Consider the following 25,242-nt stretch of genomic DNA (forward strand, 5'->3'; position numbering starts at 1 on the left):
TCTCTCTGGCCTTGCAAGGAGGAATTTAAGAGTAGTTATTTTACCTGCCTTTATTCAAAAACTGCAGTCACCAGTGGCTTATTCCTAATTTTTCTTTTCCTTTATTTTACTTTTTTTAAGTATTAAATTTACTATTAATTCTTAGTATATACAAAAAATGAAATAAGTGTGCACTGTCATAGATTGTATCTTAACACATTCCAAATAATGAGTATATCAACATGCAATGAACATAAAATTAAGCTGCTTACATTTTTGCTAGTCTGAATTTTGAGTGAATATTATACACAGTACATCTCCAAGATCACTTAAATATTCATTAAGAACAGCCTATTTGTATATAGATTGTATAAAATCAACAACTAAAAAAAGTACATTCATTTTTCAAACCTCTTCTTAATTCCTTCTTTTCCAGTAACTGAATGGAATATAAAATTAAATTATTTGTGAGATACAGAGTTTAAAAGTCATTGACAGTTGAGTTTCAATCATATAATGTTCCATTACCATCCAGTGTTTATTTCCCCACACCACTCTCCCCAGTTACCTTCCTGTCCCCGCCAACTTACAACCCAGCTTGCTTCTGTTGCAGACACTTTTCTTCTCTCTGTCTCTGTGTCTCTGTGTGTCTGTGTCTGTCTGTCTTGTCTCCACTCTTCCTTTTTTTCCTTTTAGGTACTGTGGTTTGCAACTCTGTTACAGAAAAAATATCATGCAGAACACTTTACTTCCTTTCAGGTTCCATTTCTTGCCACAGTGATTATTTCCAATCCTTATTGTCATAGTGGACCCTTCTCAGTCTTAATTGTACTTGCCCCATCATTATTTGCCCTCGGGTATTATTCTCATGTTATGATTTTGCTGTTTATGGGCCACGTCCAGCAGTGTTCAGGGGTTGCTCCTAGATTTGTGCTCAGGGATCATTCCTGACAGGGCTTAGGGGACCATATGGGATGCTGGAGATTGAAGCTGGGTCAGCTGTGTGCAAGGCAAATGCCCTACCCACTGTGCTCAGCGCCTCCCTTTGTATATCCCTCAGATGAGTGTGATTATTCTATGTCTGTCTTTCTTCCTCTAGCTCATTTCATTCAGCATACTTACCTTCCATCCAAATATAAGCAAATTTCATAACTTCACTTTTCCTAAGAGCTGCATAGTATTCCATTGTGTAAATGTACATTCTACTATAACACAGTTTCCATATCCACTCACCTGTTCTCAGGCACTTGCTTATTGGAATCTAAGAATTTATTTACTGGGGCTGGAGTGGTGGCATAAGCGGTAGGGCGTTTGCCTTGCATGCGCTAACGTAGGACGGACCTTGGTTCTACCCCAGCATCTATATGGTCCCCCAAACCTAGAGCGATTTCTGAGTGCATAGCCAGGAGTAATCCCTGAGCATCACTGGGTGTGGCCCCAAAAAATTATCTACTAATTGTTTTTTTAGCTTAGCAACAACTTTCATTATGCTTGAGTGAAGGACCTCCACTTAACCCTGTGCGGTGCCAGTGAGGGAATAAATCTGTCACAATTTCCTATTTTTTATGTCTGAATTAGTCTTGCGGATGTCAGAAGGCAGTTTCATATCTAAAGACTTGATTTTTCTTTTCCTCTGAAGAATGTTGTGTTTCATTCTAGCTTCTGCAGGGACAGAGATGTTAAAGGGCCTTCCCGCCCTCCAGAGCTCCTCCACCAGGCAGGCAGACAGCAAGGGTGTCACACATACCATCTACAACATCTGGCCTGCACTTCAGTCTCTCACTGTCAGTTTTGGGCCTCCAGGGGAGACAGAGAGATTCTCAGGGGTCTCTGACCTAGCCACTGTGACTTATGCTGCTGCTTCTTCATCCCCCTTGGAGGCAGAATCAGGAAGAAAAGACACTCTTCAGGATCCAGGAGAAGGAATTCTCCCCGAAAGTGAATTTGCCCTTCTGTCTTCCAAGCTTCCAGTGGGATTTCAGCCAAATGATACCCCAGGTAAGTTTTAAGGACTTTTTGATCTGTTATGGCTACTTATTTACTTTTTACTTTAAATTTTATTAAGACACAGTAATTAACAAAGCTGTTTATAATAGAGTTGTTTTAGGAATGCAATGTTCCAACACCAATCCTACCACCAGTGGGACCTTCCTTTCACCAATGTTCCTAAGTTCCGAACTTCCAAGTCTTGTCTTGTACCAGATTTTTAGAGGAAAGGATTTTAATTTATCTCCATTATGTATAATATTTGCCCTGGGCTTGTGGTAAATGGCCTTGACTATGTTGAGAAAAATTCCTTCCATTCCCACCTTGTTGAAAGTTTTTATTATGAATGGATGTTGGACCTTATCAAATGCTTTTTCTGCATCTGTTGACATGATCATACGGTTTTTTATTTTTTTATTTTGCTGATATGGTGTATTATGTTGATTGTTTTTCGTATGTAAAATCCTCCTTGTATTCCTGGAATGAAACCTACTTGGTCGTGGTGTGTGACCTTCTTAATGAGATGTTGAATCCTATTTGATAGGATTTTATTGAGGATCTTTGTATCTGTGTTCACTAAGGATGTTGTTTTGTAGTTTTCCTTTTCTGTAGCATCTCTGTTTTGAATCAGGGTGATATTAGCTTCATTAAAGCTAGTTGGGAGTGTTTCTGTTTTTTATTTTTTCCTGTGTTTAGATATGCTAGATCATCCTGGTTTAACCAGGGTAGATTATAAGAGTCCAAGAATTATCCTTTTCTTCTAGGTTCTCTTATTTCCTGGCTTAGAATTTCTCAAAGTAGTCTCTGATTAGCCTTTGAATCTCTGTAGTATCTGTAGTGATCTCTCCCTTTTCATTTGTAATCCTGTTTTCTAAGTTCTCTTCATTTCTATGTGAGTTTTGTTAATGGTTTATTGATCTTGTTTATTTTTTCAAAGAACCAACTTTTGCTTTCATTGATCATTTGAATTGTATTGTTTGTTTTCCACTTCATTAATTTCTACTCTAAGCTTTGTTATTTTCTTCTGCCTACCTATTTTTAGTTCATTTTGTTGATCATTTTCTAATTTTATAAGTTGTGTCATTAAGTTATTTATTTATGTAGGCCCCTTCTTCCTTCCCGATGTGTTCTTGTAAAGCTATAAATGTTCCTCTTAGTACCACTTTTACCATGCCCCACAAATTCTGATAATTTGCGTCTTTGTTCTCATTTGTTTCAGGCATCTTTTGATTTCCTCTTTGATTTCATCTCTAACTCATTGGTTGTTCAGTAGTGAGCTGTTTAATTTTCAGGTGTTAAAGTTTTCCTCTGTGTCTGTTTGTAGTTTCCTTCTAATTTCATCATAAGTGCATTATGATCTGAGAAGGTACTTTGTGCAATTTCTATCTTCTTGATTTTATGGAGGCATGCTTTATGGCCAGCATATGATCTATTCTGGAGAATGACCAGGTGCCCTGGAGAAGAATGTGTATACAGTTTTCTCCTGGTAGAGTGCCATATATATATATATATATATATATATATATATATATATATATATTCTACTAGGCCACTTTCTTCCAGTTCATTTTTAGAGCTAGTATATTCTTGTTGCATTTCAGCCTGGTTGACCTATCAAGGGTAGTATTGAGATCTCCCACTATTATTCTATTGCTACTGATGTCTTCTTTCAGATTTGTCAATAATTGTTTTAAATATCTTGCTGCTTTCTCATTGGGTGTATATTTAGGAGTGTGGTTTATTCCAGTTGTACATATCTCTGATTATTACGAAATGTCCATCTTTGTCTGTTATAACTTTTTAAGTCTAAAGTTTGTGTCATCTGATACTAATATGGCCACTCCAGCTTTTTTTAAGGGAGTTGTTTGCTTGGATTGATTTTGAGTCTATGTTTGTTCTGACTATTTAGATGTGTTTCTTGTATGCAGCAGAATGTTAGATACAGCTTTTAGATTCATTTTGCCACTCTTTATCTCTTAACTGGTGCATTTAGTCTATTGACATTGACCCCTTCCCAACTCCCCCAACTCCCCCCACTTGTGCCAATTGTACAGTAAAAAACAGTCCATCTTTAACAACTCCTAGAATATTCATATGTGGTAAGAGCTGCCAAGTTCACAGGCCTGTAATAACTTGTTTTCTCTGGCCTGTAGCATCAAGTGAGCATCCTCTTGCCCACAACTCCAGTACAGAGACTAGAAGTCTCCCGGAGCAAACTGAGATGGTGTCCAGGTCAGTGCAATCGGCCCAGGAAGAAAAAAGTACAGCACAGTGGTTTGAGGCCGACAAGACCTCTACAGATATGACTGGAAACTCTACTTCCATTCCTGAAGCTGTGAACACTTCCAGTTTTACTCACTTCTCAGCTTTGGCCCCAAGGTCAGGAACAAGTAGCCTGGCACTGCGTAAGAGTCATTACTCCAAACCCTCCACTTCATCCTCCTCAGAAAGTTTGGAGATTTCTGCACCACGTGGTGAGCACTTGAGTGAATTTTTATACAGAAGGGATGGGAGGGTTTTTTTTTTTTTTCCGGGTTTCTGCTCTTGGCCTCATGTTAGAATCATGTGAGGAAATGGTAACCCCGGGCCTCTCACACCCTCAGACCATATATTCCTGGTTATCCCCAAGCTTTGCTGCTGCTGCTGCTGCTGCTGCTACTACTACTACTACTGCTACTGCTGTTATATGCTGGCGCTGGAAGCCAGGACTTCACACATGCCGGCCATGCATTGTAGGACATGTGGGGGATGATCTGAGTAAGGAGGGCTACCCTGGGCCTAGTCAGAAGATCTAAAGCTCTCTGAGTTCTCCAGGCTCCTTACCTATGTTCATTTCCTCCACTATCCTGACATAAGCCATTTTGTAAACAAAAATACAGCATCAATCCAGTTTACTGAAGTAATAAACTTTCCATAATTTCAGGTTCCCTAAACAAGATAGGCTAAATCATAGTGCCCACAGATTTTATTCATTCATATCCTTTGCAAACACCACACACACACACACACACACACACACACACACACACACACACACACATATGCAGGGACAGCATGTACACATGTGTTGTTCTCTGCAAGGTGACAGATAATACTAACCACAACTCCCCTTGATAGTTCAGCCACTGATACTGTTTGCAGGCATGTGCACATGCTCTAATGCACACGGATCTTCTGCATGGGAAGAGAAGCTAATCCATAGATAGCACCTGCAAGGTTTTACTCACCAATACTGTTTGTAAGCATTGCAGACGTGTGAGTATAGGCAGACATGCAGGCACCCTTGCAGACTACACTTCTGCATGGTGACAGATAGACTAATCCATAGTGCCTGAAGTTTCAGCCACTGATACTCTTTACAAGTGCCATTGCATACAAGCATATTGTAAACTGCACATAGAGACCCTGAGAAAGTGGTAGAGGGAAATCTTTTGGCCCAAGACTTCCAAAATGAAGCTTATTCCTGAGATTCATTATGATCAGTGCAAGCCCTGCATTGACTCTCCTTTTGATATTTCTGTAGCCACTGCGTATAACCCTGAGCTGGAGTTCAGGTCTGTCGTAGAGAAGGGGACTGCTGAGGGGACACCAGGAGCTGCTGCTCATGATCTGCACACATCAGCCACTTTGACTGGAAATGGAGAACGCACCTTGAGATCCCTCACCAACTGGAGTGCTGCGGCATCCCCAGACCTGGGGCACTCTGCAGCTATGCCCCAACATTCCGAGAGTACCACTCCCCATGGGAATGCAACAGCTATCAGTATTGCCCGCCTGGGCTCCCGAGTCCTTGGAGGTAAGTGGCAGAACCCTCCCTCATTCCTTTTGCTCTGTGTCTTTGATATGCCTGTTAGTGAGAGAAATTTATGGGTTCCTCCTCGTTCTGCTTTCAGCCCTTTCCCCACTTAGGGCTTCAAGCCCAGTGTTTGGTGGTCTGCCAGGATGCTTGATGCCAGAAGATCATTACAGGGTGGTGAAGGACAAGTTCTCTGGAAAGAAAAATCTGATTAGATAGGGGACATGGAAATTTAGGAGAGTTTTTCTTTTCTTTTTTTTTTTTTTTTTTGGTTTTTGGGCCACACCCGGTGACGCTCAGGGGTTACTCCTGGCTATGCGCTCAGAAGTCGCTCCTGGCTTGGGGGACCATATGGGATGCCGGGGGATCGAACCGCGGTCCGTCTCCTAGGCTAGCGCAGGTAAGGCAGGCACCTTACCTCGAGCGCCACCACCCGGCCCCGAGTTTTTCTTTTCAACTATTTGCACTACTTGGTATTTTTAGAGCTTTGGTCAAAGAAGTTTGTGGGAGAACAGGGAGATGGCTCAGTGGGCTGGAGAGAATACTTTGCAGGTAGTGCGAGCAAGCTCCAGTATTGCATGATCCTCTGAGCTCCATCAGGAGAAGCCCCGAGCACCATGACTTGTTATGACAAAAAAGCCAACCTGTAGGGACTGGAGAGAGAGTTCAGGGGTTTTTTGCACATAGCCCTCTCCAGCTGGATCCCCAGCCCAACATATGGACCACTGAGCCTCACCAAGACTGTTCCTGAGTGCAGAGCCAGGAGTAAACCCCCCTCCTAAACAAAAACAATCCCCCCAATGGCAAACTAACTAACTAAAAAAAAAGCCCAGATCCTGTAGACTTGAAAAGAGACCTTAATCCTAATCTTTGTTGTTCCTTTATCTTTGGCTACACCCACACTCCTTGGGAGGAAAGTAAACCCCATCCTCCCCCACTTTGTATTCAGAGGGTGTCAACAGCTCCTGAAGGTGGGAATGCTTCCTCCTGTTTCCTATATGCTTAGCTAACCTAACTTTGATTTGTTTCCCCTGTCCCTCCCTTTGCAGTCACTGGCAGCAACCAAGACGCTAGGAGTGGCTCTGATTTAGAGCATCGAACTGACGACCATACCTACATCTCCTCCACTTTCACCAAAGGGGAGCGGGCACTGTTGTCCATCACAGAGAACAGTTCTGCTTCTGCGCTGCGTGCCAGTGCGACCTTCTTGGTGCATGAATCTGGCCCATCCAGCTCCCAACATCTGCCTTCCTCTGGGGTACTGTCTGAAGGGACCAAAGCTGTCATTTCTGATGAGGAACATGTGAGGCTGTCTGCCACATCCCTGGTGCCTCACACAGCCCATATGCCCTCCCTCAGCCCCACGGTGAACATGTCCAACACGGTTCTGCTGGGCTCCGAGGTTGCCTCTGTGGGTAACCCGTCTTTTCCTCCTTCATCTTCGGGGCCTCCTTTGCCTCTGCCCTCAGTGTCACAACCCCAGCAGCCTTTGCCATTGACCAGAGCATTCACTTCTGTACTGCACCCCATCCCTGGCACACCCACCCCACTGTCTTCCTTACCACCTTCTTCACCAGTAATCCGTAGCACATGGACCTCTGCCTCTCATGCCATCTTCCCAACCACTGCTGCGTTACCAAGGACCTCAGTTCAAATGGCTACGATAGCATCATCTGAGGTCACACTCCCCAGTAATCATACCATAAACACTAAGAACCCCAGCCTGGTAGACCATGAGACAGTCATCACGGACTCAGAAGCGAGCCTGGAATCTCTGCCCACAGAGGCCCCCAATGCTGGAACCTTGAACTCTACTTCTGGTATCCTGGGGCCTGCGATCTTAACAAAGGCCTTCACTGATCCAGAACTGCCAGCTACCAGCATCAGATTAGCCCAAACCTCACCTACTGTGATCACCACTACCCTTCAGTCTTTGCCACCACTTGAGCCCACTTCCAGCTATGCAACCAGTACTGCAGCTACCAGCCCCACCACCGTGCAGCCAGAAACTGAGAAATTTTCGCCGACCAGTCCTGGAATTTTCTTGTCACTTATTACAACAGAGGGTCCCATCACCACACAGAGGAGCCCTGTACATACCCAAGCTGTGCCTGGATCCATTCCTCAGAGCAGTGTTTTTACACCTGCTAAGGAAGCAACCTCAGAGCCTGGCATTTCAAGAGAGTACAGCCACACATCACATTTCCATACATTTTCTCCTGATTCCCACACCCTGGAAATCTCAACAGCGGAAGTGCTGACCCCCACATCTCAGCACAACACACAGTCTCCAAAGGTTTCATTGTCACCTGCCACAGGTAGGTCTTAGGAGCCTTGATGACCCAGCCAGCTTCATGCTTGTGTGAAGGTATAGCTATAGTGATTAGTATTGGTGAATAGCTGGGTGTCTGTTTTGTGATTTCCAGTGTTTCCTATTGAAGTGCTTAAAACATGAAATTTTGTTACAGTGGGCCTTGTTATCTCACCTGAATTTCAACCTTCTTTCAGAAGGCAGGTCAGGAACACTCACCCTCTATGACATCAGTTGATAATACATTGGCCATGTGTACCCCCACCATGGCAAGAGCTTTCCAAGGCAGGGGTGGAAGATGCAGAACTAGAAGTCCAGAGGCATAGGGGTTCATATGAGTGATATGATCATGCTTCAGGGTCAGATCCCCTTTGCCCCAAACCAGTCATCCCTGTTGTCTCCCTGGATTTTGTTACTAGGTGATAAATACAGGTAGAAGAATTGCCATAAGAAGATGATGAACCTGTATTCTTATGGTGATTGAATGCCAGGAACTCCAGCACAAAGCTCTTGTGCTTTGTGTCAAGAGTTGCTGGCACAAAGAAAACAAAGTTATTTTTAGGAAAGGTAAATGCAAGTAGGTCTTCTAGTGTTTTATTGCAGATTGTACATTTGGGGTCAGAAATATGGCCTGTGTGGTAGAGTCAGGCCCTGGGTTTAATCTTCAGAACCACGTGGGGCCTTGGGTACTGTTAGGAGTGCTCCAGTGGTGCACCCCTTCCCCCAGCAATTACCAGCTACGTACCCACAAATAACAACAGAATTGCATATTTGGCTTGTCCAGATCTAGGAAAGGAAGCCTTTTGTGGGTAAAGGATGGCATGGAGACTGATCTCTTTAGGAAGCAGAGAGGTGCTCTGTAGAGGCGAGCAGGTGACTTCCCATAAGTCAGCTGCTCTCCATGGTGAGGCTGAAGAACCACTAGCCAGCCTGCCACCAGCCCTGGAGTACCACTCAGCATCAGCATCCCCATCACAGGGATCTGAGTACTGCTGGATGAGTCTTTGCATCCTTTCTCTGGGAAATTTACAGACTCATAAAGCTTTGTTTCTGGAGATAAATATATCCCAGCATCTGATGGCATGTAACTGAGCAGCTTTCTGAGAACTGATGATCACTATTGCCTTGATAATCTATGAGCAAATAGTAGGAGCATCATTACTGGCTGCTCATGTATTATTTGGAACAGTGACCATGTGTTTAGTGTCTGGAGGTGGAGTTATATCTGTGCAGCGATTTTTGATTGGATTTACCTTAAGGGAGCAAGTGGGGCTAGAGAGAGGTTAAGGTACCTATGTTGCATGCAGCTGACCCCCATTTTATCCCTAGCACTATGATGTCCCAGAGGAATGCCATATGCTATCCTGGAGGTTCTTTGGGATGGCCCAAATAACCATTAGCATTGCCAACATAGCCTCAGACTCTTTCATTGAACTGGCTAGGTTGCCTGAGAATCACCGACTGTGGGGGGTGCCAACAGCTTCTCTGAGCACTGCTTGGAATGCTTCCAAATAAATACATTAAATTAAATTAATACATAAATAAATGCATAAGTAATTAATACATAAGTAAGCATTTTTTTTAGATTTGGCCCCATTTTCCTTGGAGGTAGAATTCTAGACTGTTCATTTCCTTTGCTTGTCCAACCTCTTGAGTTTATGTCAGGAACCTTGACTAAGCATTTTTTATAGAACTGAAGCATGATCAGTGATATAGATCAAGACAGTTTGGCCCTTGGGAGCTAGGAGCTTAGTTGACCTTTTGGAAGCCTCCTTGCCTCTGGATACATTCAAATCAGTTCTGTAAAGAAAAGGCTCTGCAGTGCTCAGCCCCATATTTTCACTAAGCGATCACATGATCTGTGGAACCCAAGTTCCATTTTGAGTTTTAGGCTGAGAGGAAATCTGTGACAGGATGTTAGAGTGGCCAGGATTTATTTCTCCCAATCATGTATATAAAACAGACATTGATAGAAACAGAATTTCTGCAGGCCACAAAAACAATTTAATGAGCCAAGTGACCATTTGGATTTGAACTTGATCTTGTGTTCAGAGACTCAGGTGTTTGACACTTCTCCACGTGCATAGCCTATGTCCATGTTCACTCCCCTGCCTTGCTTCTGTACCTCTTAGGAAACTACTCTGTTTCCTTAGTATGGCCTTTCAGGGCAAGTAAACAGAAACAAGCAGGAATCAAATATTGGCTGTGGATATAAAATATTTTCCTAGGGCTGACTTCACATTCCCTCAGTGATTAACTGCTTTGTTCCTTCTTTATTTGTGTTTTTAGTGAACAGCTGTGCCTCTAGTCCTTGTCTCCATGGTGGCAGATGCATAGAGGAGCCCCTTGGCCGTGGGTATCGATGTGTGTGCTCACCCTCCTGGCAAGGGGACAACTGCAGTGTGGGTAAGGGGAAAAGCCATTGTGTACACCAACATAAGATCTTCCCCAGATTCCCAAATATCAGGCAGTGGGATCTTTCACCAACACTTTACTTCTTTGAAAGAGTGCTTGGGTAGATCAGGCAGTTCCCACCTCTGTGATCTGGCTCCATTCCTCAGTACCTGAGACTCTTGTCACCCCTGACCAGCATCAGCTCCCCAGAAATCCCAGTACCTCCCTGCTCCTGTCCTTTGCTTGGAAACTCCCCAACATATGATGATTAAAATCATTCCATTATTAAAATATGAGAGATTTATTAAAGTCCATGGTTCAGTTGTTATTTGAAGGAGTCCATATTTTTCCCTCCAGTGAAATCTGCTTATTAACATATTGTTATCATCTTTATCCAGCAAGACTGACTCCACCATCTACAGTTGGCCACCACTTGCAGATCTTGATACATCCCACTTTCTGGGACTCTACCAGGCCTAGAGCCATCTGGCCCTCAGTAAAGATTTATGCTACTAGATTATTTTGTTTGCTACTTTAAATTCATCATGGCCTTGTTTTCTGTCCTTCACAGATGTGAATGAATGCCTCTCGAATCCCTGTCCGTCCCTCGCTGTGTGCAATAATACACAGGGATCCTTTATGTGCAAATGCCCAGTTGGGTATCAGTTGGAAAAAGGAATATGCAGTTTAGGTAAGAGAAATAGTCCTTAGTTTTAGACTGTCTTGAGCACTAAAATATTAAAGTATATTTTACCAAGTAATATTCATTGGTTCCCCCCCCCCAATCAAGATCATTATTCATTTGAGGTATAAATCAAAGTAGAGAGAGACATGGAAGATCTTGTTGATTATTCAACCTCATAGAGATATAGTTCTTTATTTGTTATCTCTTTTGTGTGCATTGTTTTCTATATAATGAAATCAGATGATATTTGTTTCTTTAGCTGGTTTTATTTATTTATTTTTTTTTGTTTTTTTTTTTTTTTTGGGCCACACCCGTTTGACGCTCAGGGGTTACTCCTGGCTATGCGCTCAGAAATCGCCCCTGGCTTGGGGGGACCATATGGGACACCGGGGGATCGAACCGAGGTCCTTCCTTGGCTAGCGCTTGCAAGGCAGACACCTTACCTCCAGCGCCACCTACCCGGCCCCTAGCTGGTTTTATTTTAAGGCTACACATAACTGACCTGAGGCTTACTCCTGGCTATGCACATTTCTGGCAGTGCTCAGGGGAACATATCAGGTGTAGGCCACATATTATGTAAGTACTCTATCCTGTAATACCTTTCTAGCCCTAACCAGATGATATTTATACAAGCTTTGTATATCAGAGACATGGTTTCATGTTATGAAAAATAACATATAGGGCCCGGAGAGATAGCACAGCGGCGTTTGCCTTGCAAGCAGCCGATCCAGGACCAAAGGTGGTTGGTTCAAATCCCGGTGTCCCATATGGTCCCCCGTGCCTGCCGGGAGGGGAGCTATTTCTGAGCAGACAGCCAGGAGTAACCCCTGAGCACTGCCGGGTGTAGCCCAAAAACCAAAGAAACCAAAAACCAAAAAAAAAAAGAAAAAAGAAAAATAACATATAAACAAACATCTTAATGACAACATAAATATATTTAATTATTAAATTAATTAAAATCAATACAATTAATATTAAATTAATTAATTTAAATTAATTAAAATTAAGTATAATTTTTTGATATAATATAAATATGTCACCATTTTGCATATAAAACTTTTATTACTTAATCATTTCCTCCTGTCAGGAGAAAAACACATATCCGAAGGATATTTATTAATCACATTATTTAAAAGAGAAGAAACCCTGGTTATATGCCACATTTACTGAGTGTTTTCATTTTCAAATGACCTTCATGTTCTTGTCCACAGAAAGATACTTTTTCACAAAGCCTCTGTGTTGAAATGTACCAGGCAGTTTGTCATATTTCATTCCATAATTGGATGGAATCACAAAGCTAGTTGATTTTAGAAATAATCTGCACTTGAAAGGTTTAAAAGCAAATAAAATCCTCAAGTCAAAGCAATAATCTGACAAGACACTGAGCAGCCAGCCAGAGCACTGCTTCATGGAAGGTCAAGACTGGCCCACAGGGCCTTCCATCATACAACCATGTGCTGACCAGAAGCACTTCCTTGCACACAGGGTATAACTAATGCCAAGCTCAGTGCTCACATTGAAGACTTTTAGATGTAAAGAATTTAGCTGTATAGGGTTAGAGAGATAGCGTAGTGGTAAGGCATTTACCTTGCATGTGATTGACCTAGGATGGACCCGGTTCGATTCCCGGCATCCCATGTGGTCCCTCAAGCTTGTCAGGATTGGTTTCTGAGCACAGAGCCAGGAGTAACTTCTGAGCTCTCCAGGTGTGGCCCCAAAACCAATCAATTAATAAATAAATAAACAGAATTTCGCTGGATAAGAAATTGGATGTAGCTGGTTAAGGAAACTAGTAGGTAAAGTGACCCAAATTAGAATAACTTAAATACTCAAAAACAAACAAGTTCAGTAAATATTTTTTCTGAGAGAACAGTTATGGGTGTCCTTTGAAGTTGTTATTTGTACAAATTCCTATCTCCAGATAGGAATCTGGAGGGGGAATCGCTGACTTTCTTAAGAAGCTTGGGCCTTTACTAATCTATAGCCTTTTGAAAACTCTAAAATACCTTCTTGAAATGGGTTGTGGTTCCAGTGATTGAATATATGCTTTTCTGACTGATATCACCTGGACACTCCCTAAAGTGACCCAGGACCTTGAATACTCTTGGAAATTGCTTGCCAAAAAATAATTGAAAAAAATTACAAGGATTAAGATAAATCATTAAAGAAAAAACCCTCTTAAGAACATAGACATTAGTCAAGATGAAACTTTAATCCTAAAATTAAAATTTTTCTCTAATAGTTTATTTACTTTTGCACAATCTGTACCTTTTTGGATATGTCTTATAAGAAATAAACCAGTTTCCTATTTAAGAATGGAGATGAGAGTCAGCAATGGGACTCAATAATAAAACACATACCTTGTTTAAAGAAGATTCTCAGAGAGTCTGACCTTGATTTTGCCCCAGGAAGGGTGGGGGGGAGTGTTGAAGAGGTGGTGTTGGTAGTGGTGAATGAAAGAGAAGAAAGTGATTTATGTCAATGCAATACGGAAAATGGACTTGTCCAAGAATTTAAAAAGCCTGGACCACCAACCACAGCACAGGGACCCTGAACATCAGTTTCCTCATCTACAAAATTGATTACCACTGGGCTTTGCTTCCTACTCAGGGTTATCATGAAGATGAAATAGAATGATGGCACTGGGGAGACTGTGCAAAGGGTTGGAGCACATGCTTTGCAGTTGGGAGGCCCAGGCACTACATTATGTCCCAAACACCATCAGGAATAACTCCCAAGTACTGAGCTGGGAATAGCACCTGAGTACTGCCACATGACCTTCTCTCCAAATAAAATAAAACTAGAATAATGTATTCTTTTAGTAAAGGTTGGAAAGGCTGCACTCTGGATGGGGGAGTTAAATGTTAATTCTTTTTTTGGGGGGGGTCACACCTGGCAGCACTCCTGGCACTATGCTCAGAAATTGCCCCTGGCAGGCTTGGGGGACCCTAAGGGATGCTGGGATTCGAACCACCAACCTTCTGCAAGCAAGGCAAACACCTTACCTCCATGCTATCTCTGCGGTCACAAATGTTAATTATTTAACATTTGTTGTCAACCTCTTGGACCAGATTTGAAAACAAAGGACTTTGTGTGAAACGTCATAATTGCATTTTATTTTTGCTTTTGCATTTTGTCTGTTTGTGGGTTGCACCTGGCAGTGCTGAGGGCCTACTTGTAGCTCCCTGCTTTTTGCATTATTCCTGGTGGCAGCTCAGGAGATCATGCATTGCTGGACATGGAACTTGGACCTCCTGTAAACAAAGCAAGGAAATAGAAGCCTGTTGAACTGTCATTCTGGGCCCCTTAATTATGGATTTTTTTTTTTTTTTTTTTGGTATTTGGGTAATGTCTGGTGATGCTCAGGGGTTACTCCTGGCTGTGCGCTCAGAAATCACTTCTGGCTTGGGGACCCTATGGGATGCCAGGGGATTGAACCACAGTCTGTCCTAGGCTAGTGCATGCAAGGCATACACCTTAATTCTTGCTTCACTGCTCCGGCCTCAATTATGGATCTTTTAAAAAGATTTTTAGCTAACCTGTGTAAATTGGCAGTGAAATCTGAAATCAAGATTGCCTTCAGGTGGGCAACAAAACAGGAGGTGTGTGTGTGTGTGTGTGTGTGTGTATGTGTGTGTGTGTGTGTGTGTGTTTGTGTGTGCATGCACCAGGGAGAGAACAAGGCTTATGGGTGAGCCTCCTCTCTCATGGTCAAAAGAAGCCACTTGAACTGTCCTTCTTGAGAGAAGACCTGTGTTGCTAACACTTAGCATGCCCTTTCCCACACAGAGCTTCAGGTCTAAAGCTGTGTGAGTGAGCCCGGTGGTTGAGGGAGCTCAGGCCTGTTCTGGAAGCCTCTGTGTGTCCCAGCACTGAGGATTGTCGCTCTATTGTGTTAACAATAATCATTCCCTTTTCAAGTCATTTATCTTCATTGTTCATAAACATCAGAGGAACATGCAAATTAAAGCATGCTGCAGTGCTTTCATTTGGCCAGGAATGTTTTAAAGAGCTCCCTGCTGCTCAGAAAGAGTCCTGAGCAGCTGGCTTCACTGAACTGTAGAACAAGCAAAAAGATGTTCAATCAGTATTAAGAGCTTTAGATAGTAAGTATAAGATGTTAAATGTTTTCCCTAACTCATCTGTGGATCTTTTCTGAATTCAGCAGGCAAAGTCATTCAGAAAGAGCAGCTTCATGAGATTTTATGTTTGGGCTATTATTATTATTATTATTATTATTATTATTATTATTATTATTTTGTCCTGAGGGAAGGATATGAGTTTAATATAAAGGAAACTAAGAGCCAGATATGAAGCAGGCTAAACTCATGTTTGGTGGCCTGCCCATTTATAAGTTCCATTTCCCTCTGGCCCAATCAGCTCAAGTGGATGTTAACTAGAATAGTCTCTTAGGGATGAAATGGGGCTTAAAAATGAGTTTGCCTTCTTTCATGTCTGAACCCAACTATTTTGAATCTGGATTGTTTTCATCATGTGTCTGGTAATCATTGAGTTCTGCAGTCACCTGAAGTGGGGCAGGGCTCATAGGTTTGGTCCTCTTCTCTAAATCCTTGTGGCTGTCCTCAGAATACCTGATTCCTCAGGGATGGGAGTATAACAGGGAAACCAAGAACTTGGAAGATGAGCATATGTTCATTTTGACCCTTGAGAGCTGAGTAATTTTTTTTTTTTTTGTGGTTTTTGGGTCACACCCGGCAGTGCTCAGGGGTTAATCCTGGCTCCATGCTCAGAAATTGCTCCTGGCAGGCACGGGGGACCATATGGGACGCCGGGATTCGAACCGATGACCTTCTGCATGAAAGGCAAACGCCTTACCTCCATGCTATCTCTCCGGCCCCGAGAGCTGAGTAATTTTGAGAAGCTAGGTAACTTCTGGAAACCTCTTTTATCAATGATAAAAAAGGCATCTCCTCAGAGTGAGAGAAGAGGAAGCTGCACAGAAGGATTGTGATGAGAAAAGGGAAATGCGACACTGTTGATGGTGAAGATGTGTTAATCCAGTAAAAGCCCTGGAAAACAAGAGCTCTCTGCTCATAAAGCTCTAGATAACCCAATAAACATTTTGGGGGATCTAATATCATATTTTCCTCTCCTTTACCTTTGAGTGTGGCATTCAGACCAGCTTGGCTCTCCTCTGCCACAGCTTTAGGAAGCAACTTTTATGTGGGAGGTCATATACGGGAGGCCTAGTGTTTCTCAACAGGGGGCCTGAGACATTCTGATGTATCATGAATGTTCCAGAATATTCCAAGGGGGCCAATGATGAATAAGTGAAGGCATAAGTGAATAAGTATGGCTTAAGACAAAGGGGGTCAACCGTTGGGCTGCGGGAGCCACAGGAAGGGATTATAGTGAGAAGACTGAGAAACACTGGTCTAGAAGCCTCCTTATCGCAACATATCTCACACATCCAAAATTCTGGTTGGAGTCTCACCTAGAGATTTTTTTTTTTAGGCTGCACCTTCAGTTCACTCAGCAGAAACTCAAGCCTGGAAGAGGAAGAGTTTTTAGTCTCAGGGAGAAAAATAGGAGAAAATCATTGGGTTCTATCCCAGCACTGCATGATCCCCTAACTCAGACCAGGAAGAGTCCCTGAACACCATTGCATCATTGGATGTGCTCCCATAACAGCAAATAAGACAGGCAGGAGATTGTCTTGTGAGCTCGCATAACAGCTGGAGATTTGCAAACATACATCCCCATGGAGGCCAGCCTGTCAGACAATCTAACAAGGCCCTGTTTTTATTTTTAGTGAGGACCTATGTAGCAGAGTTTAAGATCAAGAAAACTCTTCTTAATGCCACCGTGGAGCTACATGAAGTTGAAAACAAGATCACCAGAATGGTCAGTGTCCTGAAAAGTATCTCTGTCATTCTGTTTCCTACTATAGAGTTATTTGGTTTTTGTGTGTGCTTTTATTCAGAAATGGGAACCTCCTAGACATGAGCTATACTTCCTGGTTATGTTTGAAAGGCTAAGTTCATGGTAAAATTAAGCCTCTGAAGTACAAGTAGGGACAACCAGAGGTACCCTGTACAAGTATCTTGAAACATATCCTCATATTTCTCTCTCAGTGCCAGGGCATCTCTTCCCTGAGCACTGCACTCACTGTCACAGACTGTGAGATGACAGAAACCACAAAGAGATGTTGGGATAGGAGAAAAACTCAGATAATCCTGCTACTCCTTCTGCTCTTGAAATGCTGTGTGAATTTCCCATATGGTTTCAGAATTTAGTGGAGTCTCTAGGAGAGGTGGGGGTATGGGAGGTGGAAGCTTCAGCAGAAAATTCAAGTGCCTTGACCCCTTGACCTTTCAAATTCCCTGGGACATGCCTTGGGGATTTAGGGTGATAAAAGTTGACCATAGGCCTACAAGGCGATGATGCTAGTGTCCTACCAGCCCAGTTTGTGAGGCTGCACTTGGTATCAGCTTTATCTCTGGAGTGTGGAAAATGATCCCTGCTATCTGAGTTCCCAGGGAATTCAGTCAGGAGCAAAGGATTTCTTTTTGCAGGAAGCGAAAAATCACTCCTGATCTCAGCCCAGGTTTGCCAAATTTGTTGCCTACAGCCACAGAAAAGTATTTCAGGAGGAGATGAATAGCGCATTAAAGAAATATCATTAGGGGCCGGAGAATAGTACAGCTGGTAGGTTGCTTGCTTTACATAAGACAGACTTGGGTTTGATCCCCATTGTCCCATATGGTTCTGAAGCCTGCCAGGACTAATGCCAGAGTCTGGAGTAACCTTTGAACACTGTAGTGTGTGTGTGCCCCCCCCCCCCCAAAAAAAAAAAAAAACACCAATACCAAACAAAAACACAAAAGCATTTTCATTCAAGAGTGAGAAAGGAAGATTATTCCAATCAAGAGAAAATTCAGGCATCTTCAGAGAGGAGTCTTTTCAAGTAAAAGAAAATAATTCACACACTCCAAATTGGGATGTCAGTGAATCCAAAGTGGAATGTTTTGCTTGTTTTGGCAAAGCTGCTTTTATGTTTTCTCCAAACTGCCCAATGTGGAGTTTTCTATGTAGATAGGAGTCTGTTGCTAGGGTATTTTCCTAGGACAAGGATTTTGCATCTTCTGTGTTCTTTTAGATTTCTTATTATGGCATTTTGTTCCTGCTGACGTTTTTCCTTTCCTGAGGAGGTTCAGCCTTTTCTGGGGAGTGCCTGAATTATTGAAAATCTCATAAGATCCCAGTTCCTGCACTTCCTGAGGGGTACAGACTTGATGTTTTGTAGCTGATTTTGGCCTGGCAACAGTATCTTCCTTTCTTTGGATATACCTTGTTTTGTTTTGTTTTCTACCAAAACAGGAGGCATATCTCTTCTATTTCAGAATGATCCTTTAGAAAAAGCAACCCAGAACACAGTGAGGATGGCTTAATGTCTAGAACACATTCTTTGAATGCAGAAAGCCCACTAAACAGTGCATAGTCTCCTCGAACCAATTGGCCCCCTAGTACCACTAGGAGCAAAACCTGAGCATTGATCTGAGAGTAATCCCCAAGTAACATTGGGTGTAAAAAAGATAGAGAAAGAAAACACATGTTATAGGCAGTTAATCCTAATTATGCAGGTTGGGAATTTACTGCATAGATTTTCTAGGGCCTTTGATTCTTTTATCCCTCTTTGCCTTCTTGTCTGAGTGTGTGGAGGTAGGGGGGTTGGAGGAGGACAGGAAATGAAGAGGAAGTAAAAAAAGATATATACATGAAGCTCAAGAAGTAAATTTTGTATATCAACTGCTACTTCAGTCTAAGATTTGATATTTAAAAAATTAGAATTTTTTTATTAAAATAAGTCTAGAGATGAATTAACTTCTGATATCAATTTTATGTATTCAATCGTTATTTGTCAGAGTTAGCAGATTAGTCAAAACCTGTCAGATTTTCTAGAACTGTGACTTTTACGAAAAGTAAAACACAGGATTTAATTCTTTCTTAGCATCTTCCAGAGATGATTCCCAAAGTAGGCAGCTTACCAGTGCCTTACTGACACCATCCCAGATGGGGCCAGGCAGGCGATAGGAGGTGGACATTGAGTTCCCACAGAGCAGGGACGAACCTAGGAGTCAGCTCACTAAACCACACTCACTTTTTACATCTTCACTTCTCACTTCTCATGCCAGTTGTGAGTTTGCAAATCCCAAAATAACCTTCAGATTTTCTAAAAGGACTCACTTATTTTCTTGAGTGTGGTTATAATCATGGTTATAGTTTAGTACAGGGAATAGATCCAGGTTACACTCAGCCAAGGGGACACCTGGGCCGGGAAAATGAAGGGTCCTGAAGACTTGCTTCTGACTGTTCCTTCCCCTGAACTGTGGAGCCTCCTCTGAGCATCAGTGTTGGATCAGTATCACCCTCAGGGGAGCTCTATAGCTCTCAAGGAGCTCTATAACTAACAAATCTCTACGACTGACCTCAGCCTCCTGCCCCTCACATCAGCTCATCTGATATAATCCAGTGTTGCTATAGTGGATGGAAACACCCCACTGGTGGTGATACAATTCAGGGTGATGATAGTAACCTCAGGTACAAATAGAGGAGTAGTTTCTTTTCATTTAAGGAGGGTACATTTCCAGAGGTACATCAAATGATTTTTTTTTCTATAAAGGGAGGTATAGGGTGAATTAAGTACCTTCCAGTCCCCGAACTCCCCACCATATACTACCTTTTAGGTGATCAGAAGTGGCCTGCAGCCTCCAAGAAAACAAAGCCCTTTTTTTTTATTAATAACTTTTCTTTTGACCAAAGTGGATTACAAATCTTTCACAGTAATATTTTTTAGGTACACAGTGACATTGAATCAGGGGCATTCCCACCAATAGTGTTGTCCTCTCTCTACCCCTGAACAAAGTCTTTCCAGAGGGGCTATTCTGTTCTAAAATGTGTCATTTTTTTTTAACTTGAGACAAAAGTTTACTACTACTACTACTACTACTACTACTACTACTACTACTACTACTACTACTTAATAAGATGTTAGTCATTATCTATTGGAGTTTGAAGCCATGTCACAATGTCTGAAATATCTTGTGTTTGGATCTGTCATCTTGAGTGAGAGATATTCATGGGTGGACTTTAAGAATGGGAGGGGAGGAATCTGTGCTGGGCATGGTTTGAGTCCCTCTGCTGCATTAAAGGGTCTGTTGCCCCAGTCCCTTGTAGGGAGGAGCCTAGAATCAGGCCAGGTGCTTTGTGCCATGAATTGCTCTGCTACTCGCTTTAGCGGTACTACGAAGCACATGTGGAAGAAATGCTCTTAATTTGCTCTCAACAAAAGGGCTCTTGACCCACATAATACAATGCACATGGAGAGCCTTTGAGAAAGGCCCTATCTTTGAGTCAGCTAAGCTCACAGTAGATTTTTGAGGGGTTTGTGGCAGACCTGCCAGACCTACAGAAGCTAAAAGGAGTCCAGCCTTTTTAGTGAGGCCTGCTTCCTAGCCAGAGGCCAAACAACTGCTGCTTGGGCCCTTTGTGAGCTGGATCTCAGAGCAGAGCTGCTTCTTTGAACATGCTCGGCATCCCAGGGTGCTGTTCTCAATATCTTCCTGCCAAGATTCTCCCCACTGATTTACTATCTGTCATAGTCCTCTGAACAACAAAATGGGAGCAGAAAGGCCTTTAAGAGGGGAACCAAAAAAAAGAAAAAAAAAGGACACCAATCTCTGTGAAGCCTCCTGCTGACAACATGAAGGCTGGAAGATGCCTGTTTTATCCTGAAAATGCGACATTGGTTCTAGGTGGTGGGTTTTTGTGTAACTCATTTAATGACAAACCTCTTCTTCCTTTCAGTTAAATATCTGTTTTTCACCCTTACCTGGCTATATGAAATCCACAGTTCATGCTTCCAGGTATGTTACAGAATCACATTTGCTTAGGAACCTTTTGGCAGGTGGCGGGGCAGGGGTGGGGATTCTATACTGGGGCGGGGGAGCTTGAGAAACATAAAACAAGGCCCTGGTAATTCCAGTCAGAAGTCATTGGCCTTTCTTGTTTCTTCTATACAAACAGAGAGGACATTTATTTCTGAAAGCCCCAGATCCCTCATATACCAGTCATTAAGGGATTCTAAACTGACCCCCTTATTCTGCAGGGAGTCCAGCACAATGACAGTAGCCCTGCAGACCACATTTTCTTTGGCCTCCAATGTTACGCTCTTTGACTTGGCTGACAGGGTGCAGCGCTGTACTAACTCCTGCAGAGCCTCAGCTGATCTCTGCCACCTTCTAGGATCCCAGAGGCGGATCTTTCGAGGTAAGAGATTGGTCCTCACCTGTGCAGATGGTAAAGCAGAGAGTTAGAAGACAAATGTAAGGATTTGGGGCTCACACCCAAGAAACAAGCCTTTCTGTGACATGGGTGGTCTGCAAAAGGCTTTGGTGTCTGTGTTCCTTTGGGTATATACATATGCCATAAAAGTATTACATACACAACACACACACATAACACAGAATGATAATAAATGAAGGGGTATTCTATTCTGTTTTTTTTTTAATTAAATGTACTTTATTTAAACACTGTAGTTACAAAATTGTTCATTGTTGAGTTTCAATCATACAGTGTACATCACTCTTCACTGTAACACATTTTCTGCCACCAGTGTTCCCAGTTTTCCTCCCCCTTTTCCTTGTCTCCCTCTGGGACAGGTATTTTACTTCTCTTTCCTTCTCTATTTCTCTTTCTCTCTTCCTTTTAGACATTGTGGTTTGCACTATTGTTAATGAAGGGGTACAGTGCATATCACTTTATCTCCTTTCAGGACCCAGGTCTTATCCAGAGAGATCAGTACTTGCCTTGCATGCAGTGAACTCTGGTTTAATTCCCTGTACTGCTCTGCCCAGAGTGGCCCTGAGAACTGCTGAACATGGCCCCAAACCAAAATAACAACAACAACAACAACAACAACAATAATAATAAAAGTTTCTACTCTCTGATAGGAGAGATAGAATAAGATCTGGCATTGAATTACAGGCCAAGAATTGCTGAGTCCCTGGAGCACTGCTTGGGAGGGGGAGAAAAGAAAGAAGAGGAGAGGAAGATAATGAGAGGAGGAAAAAGAGGAAGAATAAGAGAGAGCACATGCTTTGTGGGCACCCTGAGTTCAGTCATTGGCACCACATTTCCCCTGAAGCACACCAAGAGTGACCCCCAAGAACTTCAGAGAGCTGATTTGGAATGTTCATTGGCTTCTTATAAGGGGGAAATTTTGCTTCTGGTATGGGAAAGTTCTGTGCTGGATCCCAAATGGGGTCTCTGTCTTGTACTATATAATTATAAGAGCAAACAAGGTAGAGTCTGCATAAACTTTGGTACTAATCCCCCTTCCTAAGTATGTGTTGTTTGCTAAGTGTTGCAGGGTTAGGAGTTGGAAAGGAGATGATGGATGAGAGGGGGACCTAGATATGGTGAGGGAAGGATAGTAGCAATATTCCTGAAATATTAGTATTTACATGGTAAATCTCTCATCTTGACAAAATTATATGGTGCTGAAAAGTGTTTGAAAGTAGGGCATAAAAGGAAGGTTTCTTAAATTTTTCTGCTATGCGAATCCTTTTTGCCTGAGGAATTTTTGTAAGGATAACTGGCATATACAATAGATATATAGGGGCCAGAGCAATGGCAGAGTGGGTAGGGTACTTGCTTTTCACACGACTGACCCTGATTTGATCCCTGACATCCTATATGGTTACCTGAGCACCAACAAGAATAAATGCTAAGTGCAGAGCTGAGTAACTCCTGAGCATTTCTATTATTCCAGGTGTGGCCCCAAAATAATACAAAGATATAGATACAGGAAAAATAGTACAGGGGCAAGGTGTTTGCCTTGCTTGCAGCCAACCCCTGTTTAATCTCCAAAAATATAGTTTCCACAATAGTTCCCAGGACTAACCCAAAGCTAGGAGTAAGCCCTGAGCACTGCTGGGTGTAGGCCTCACCCCAATAAAATTAAATTAAATAGGTTTACAGGTTTTAATTTGTTATTACTTTATTTAAACAACCTGGTTTACAAAATTGCTCACAATACAGTTATTTCTGGCACTTAGTGCCCCAACAGCAATCCTATCACCAGTGTAAAATTCCCTTCACTATTATTGTTCCCAGTTTCCCAACTACCGCCAAGTCTATCACTTTGGCAGGCAACAAATAATTTACTTTACATTCTTATTTGCAACTAGATGGTCATGGAAAAAAAAGGAATCTTTAGTAAAAAAAAAAATGTGAAATTGTTATTTCTCTTAATAGGATCATTAAAATTCTGAAAGTTTTCTAAATTGTTTGTTGCTAGTTGAACATTCTGTGTTATTGATTTTGTTTGTTGAACTTAATGTGGCTTCTATGTTACTTTCACATCTAATTTGATGCGTTCCAATTGGAATATCAATATTAAAAATTGGAGGTGTCATGTGGTGGTTAACCCCAGGAGTTCCAGTATCATTGGAGTTGGGGCGATGAGCTGACATGGTGGCAGCTGGGGTGTATTTTTGACTGCTGGGGCTTCTAGAAATACAGAGGGGCTGGGGAGGGAGGCTGCCTGCCCTCATTCCAAGAAGACTCCTAAGTTTTCAGCCCAAAGCCAACATACCTGGAGTTTTGTCAATTAGGTATCTCTGCAGAGATCAGCAGTAAACTGATGAAGTTGGTGAAGTGTTGAAGTGGCAATTGGTATGGCTGGTATATGGTTTTAAGATTCTATACAATCTTTCCCTGCCTCCCAGTTTAAGAAGCTAGATTCTAAAGTACAGTCTATAGTAGTTTGGCTTGACTTTGTTTTCTTGGTAGTGATTCAAGGTTTACACAATTCTTCTCCCCATGGAGGTAGGAAGAGGTTTTCAACTCACTAGTTACCTGCATAGTTAGTTCTGTTAGATTCCCATCATGCCTCAGTTGTACAAAACCAAGAATAACTCCACAAGAAAGAGAGACTTTACTGAAAAGACAAAGTTTATCCAGAAAGGCATATATAAACAGCACAAGCTGTAGAATAAACTTCAGAAAGTGGGGTCAGGTTTTATACACCTAGAATGTCATAGTGTACATGTATTTAGGAGTTTTTCAGAAAAAAAGCATGCATATTTGTGAGTAGGGGAAGTGGACATTCACACTTGAGAAGTATATAAGGAATGGACTTAGTATGTATGAGAAAGGTTGGGGGAAATGGTTGAGAAAATGGTATCAGGGGTGAATTTGGCTTTGGTAATGAGAAATGAGGTACCTTAGGTCAAGGATGGCTCTGCTAACCAGCGCCATGACCTGGGGTCTAATCAGTATGGAAGGATTTCTATGGCTCTGTCTAGGACCAATCAAATCAAAGGATGAAACAAGGTGATTTTATCCTGGGAGAAGTTGTTGTATTTGGTATTTGGTTAACTAAAGCCCCTTGACCAATCTCCTTTTTTTTTTCTTAAACTTGGAGATTTTATCTACAATTTTTTTGTGGTGTGGAGGTAGGGGGTAGGGTGGTGGTGGTGGTGGTGGTGGTTTATGGTGTGATTACACAGATTAGTTTTTGGTCACCGATAATACATTCCCTGCCTTAATGCAAATATTATGGCCCACTATGTGGATATATCAGATCCTGCTTACTGCAACCCTGCCTGCTCTCTTGAGTGTGGCTTTTTGACAAGGCCCTATTTATCTTGCATCTTTGCAAAGTTTTTATGTGGTTTTTGGGTAACATATGACCATGTCCAGGGTTTCCTCCTGGCTTTGTGCTCAGAAATCATTCCTGTTGGCTTGAGGAAACATACAAAGTACCAGGGTAGGCCATGGAGCAAGGCAAATGCCCTACCTGAGATACTATCTTTCCAGCCCTTCTATTTTTTTTAATAAATTTTAATATTTAAAAATATTATTTTTTTACATTTTAATATAATTTTTTAAATTAATACATTTCTTTGTTTTATATACCATGGTTTATGAAGTTGTTCATAATACAATTATTTCTGGCATTTAATGTTCCAACACCAATCTCACCACCAGTGCAATATTCTCTCTACCATCGACCCCAGTCCTCCAATATCTCCCTTAGTAAGTATGAATAATTTACTTACTATT

General features: G+C 42.1%; 1 protein-coding gene across 1 annotated transcript in view; it reads left to right on the forward strand.

Moving 5' to 3' along the window:
- Positions 1-25,242, forward strand: part of HEG1 (heart development protein with EGF like domains 1) — a 106,199-nt gene that overhangs the window by 52,603 nt on the left and 28,354 nt on the right. The window contains exons 5-13 of the mRNA XM_049785532.1: positions 1,639-1,977; positions 4,119-4,439; positions 5,489-5,761; positions 6,811-8,079; positions 10,362-10,478; positions 11,038-11,157; positions 16,925-17,016; positions 20,980-21,038; positions 21,281-21,441. Coding sequence (XP_049641489.1) covers positions 1,639-1,977; positions 4,119-4,439; positions 5,489-5,761; positions 6,811-8,079; positions 10,362-10,478; positions 11,038-11,157; positions 16,925-17,016; positions 20,980-21,038; positions 21,281-21,441 — 2,751 coding nt within the window. The remainder of the gene's footprint in view (positions 1-1,638; positions 1,978-4,118; positions 4,440-5,488; positions 5,762-6,810; positions 8,080-10,361; positions 10,479-11,037; positions 11,158-16,924; positions 17,017-20,979; positions 21,039-21,280; positions 21,442-25,242) is intronic.

The sequence above is a fragment of the Suncus etruscus genome, chromosome 13 (assembly GCF_024139225.1).
Source record: "Suncus etruscus isolate mSunEtr1 chromosome 13, mSunEtr1.pri.cur, whole genome shotgun sequence".
NCBI lineage: Eukaryota > Metazoa > Chordata > Mammalia > Eulipotyphla > Soricidae > Suncus > Suncus etruscus.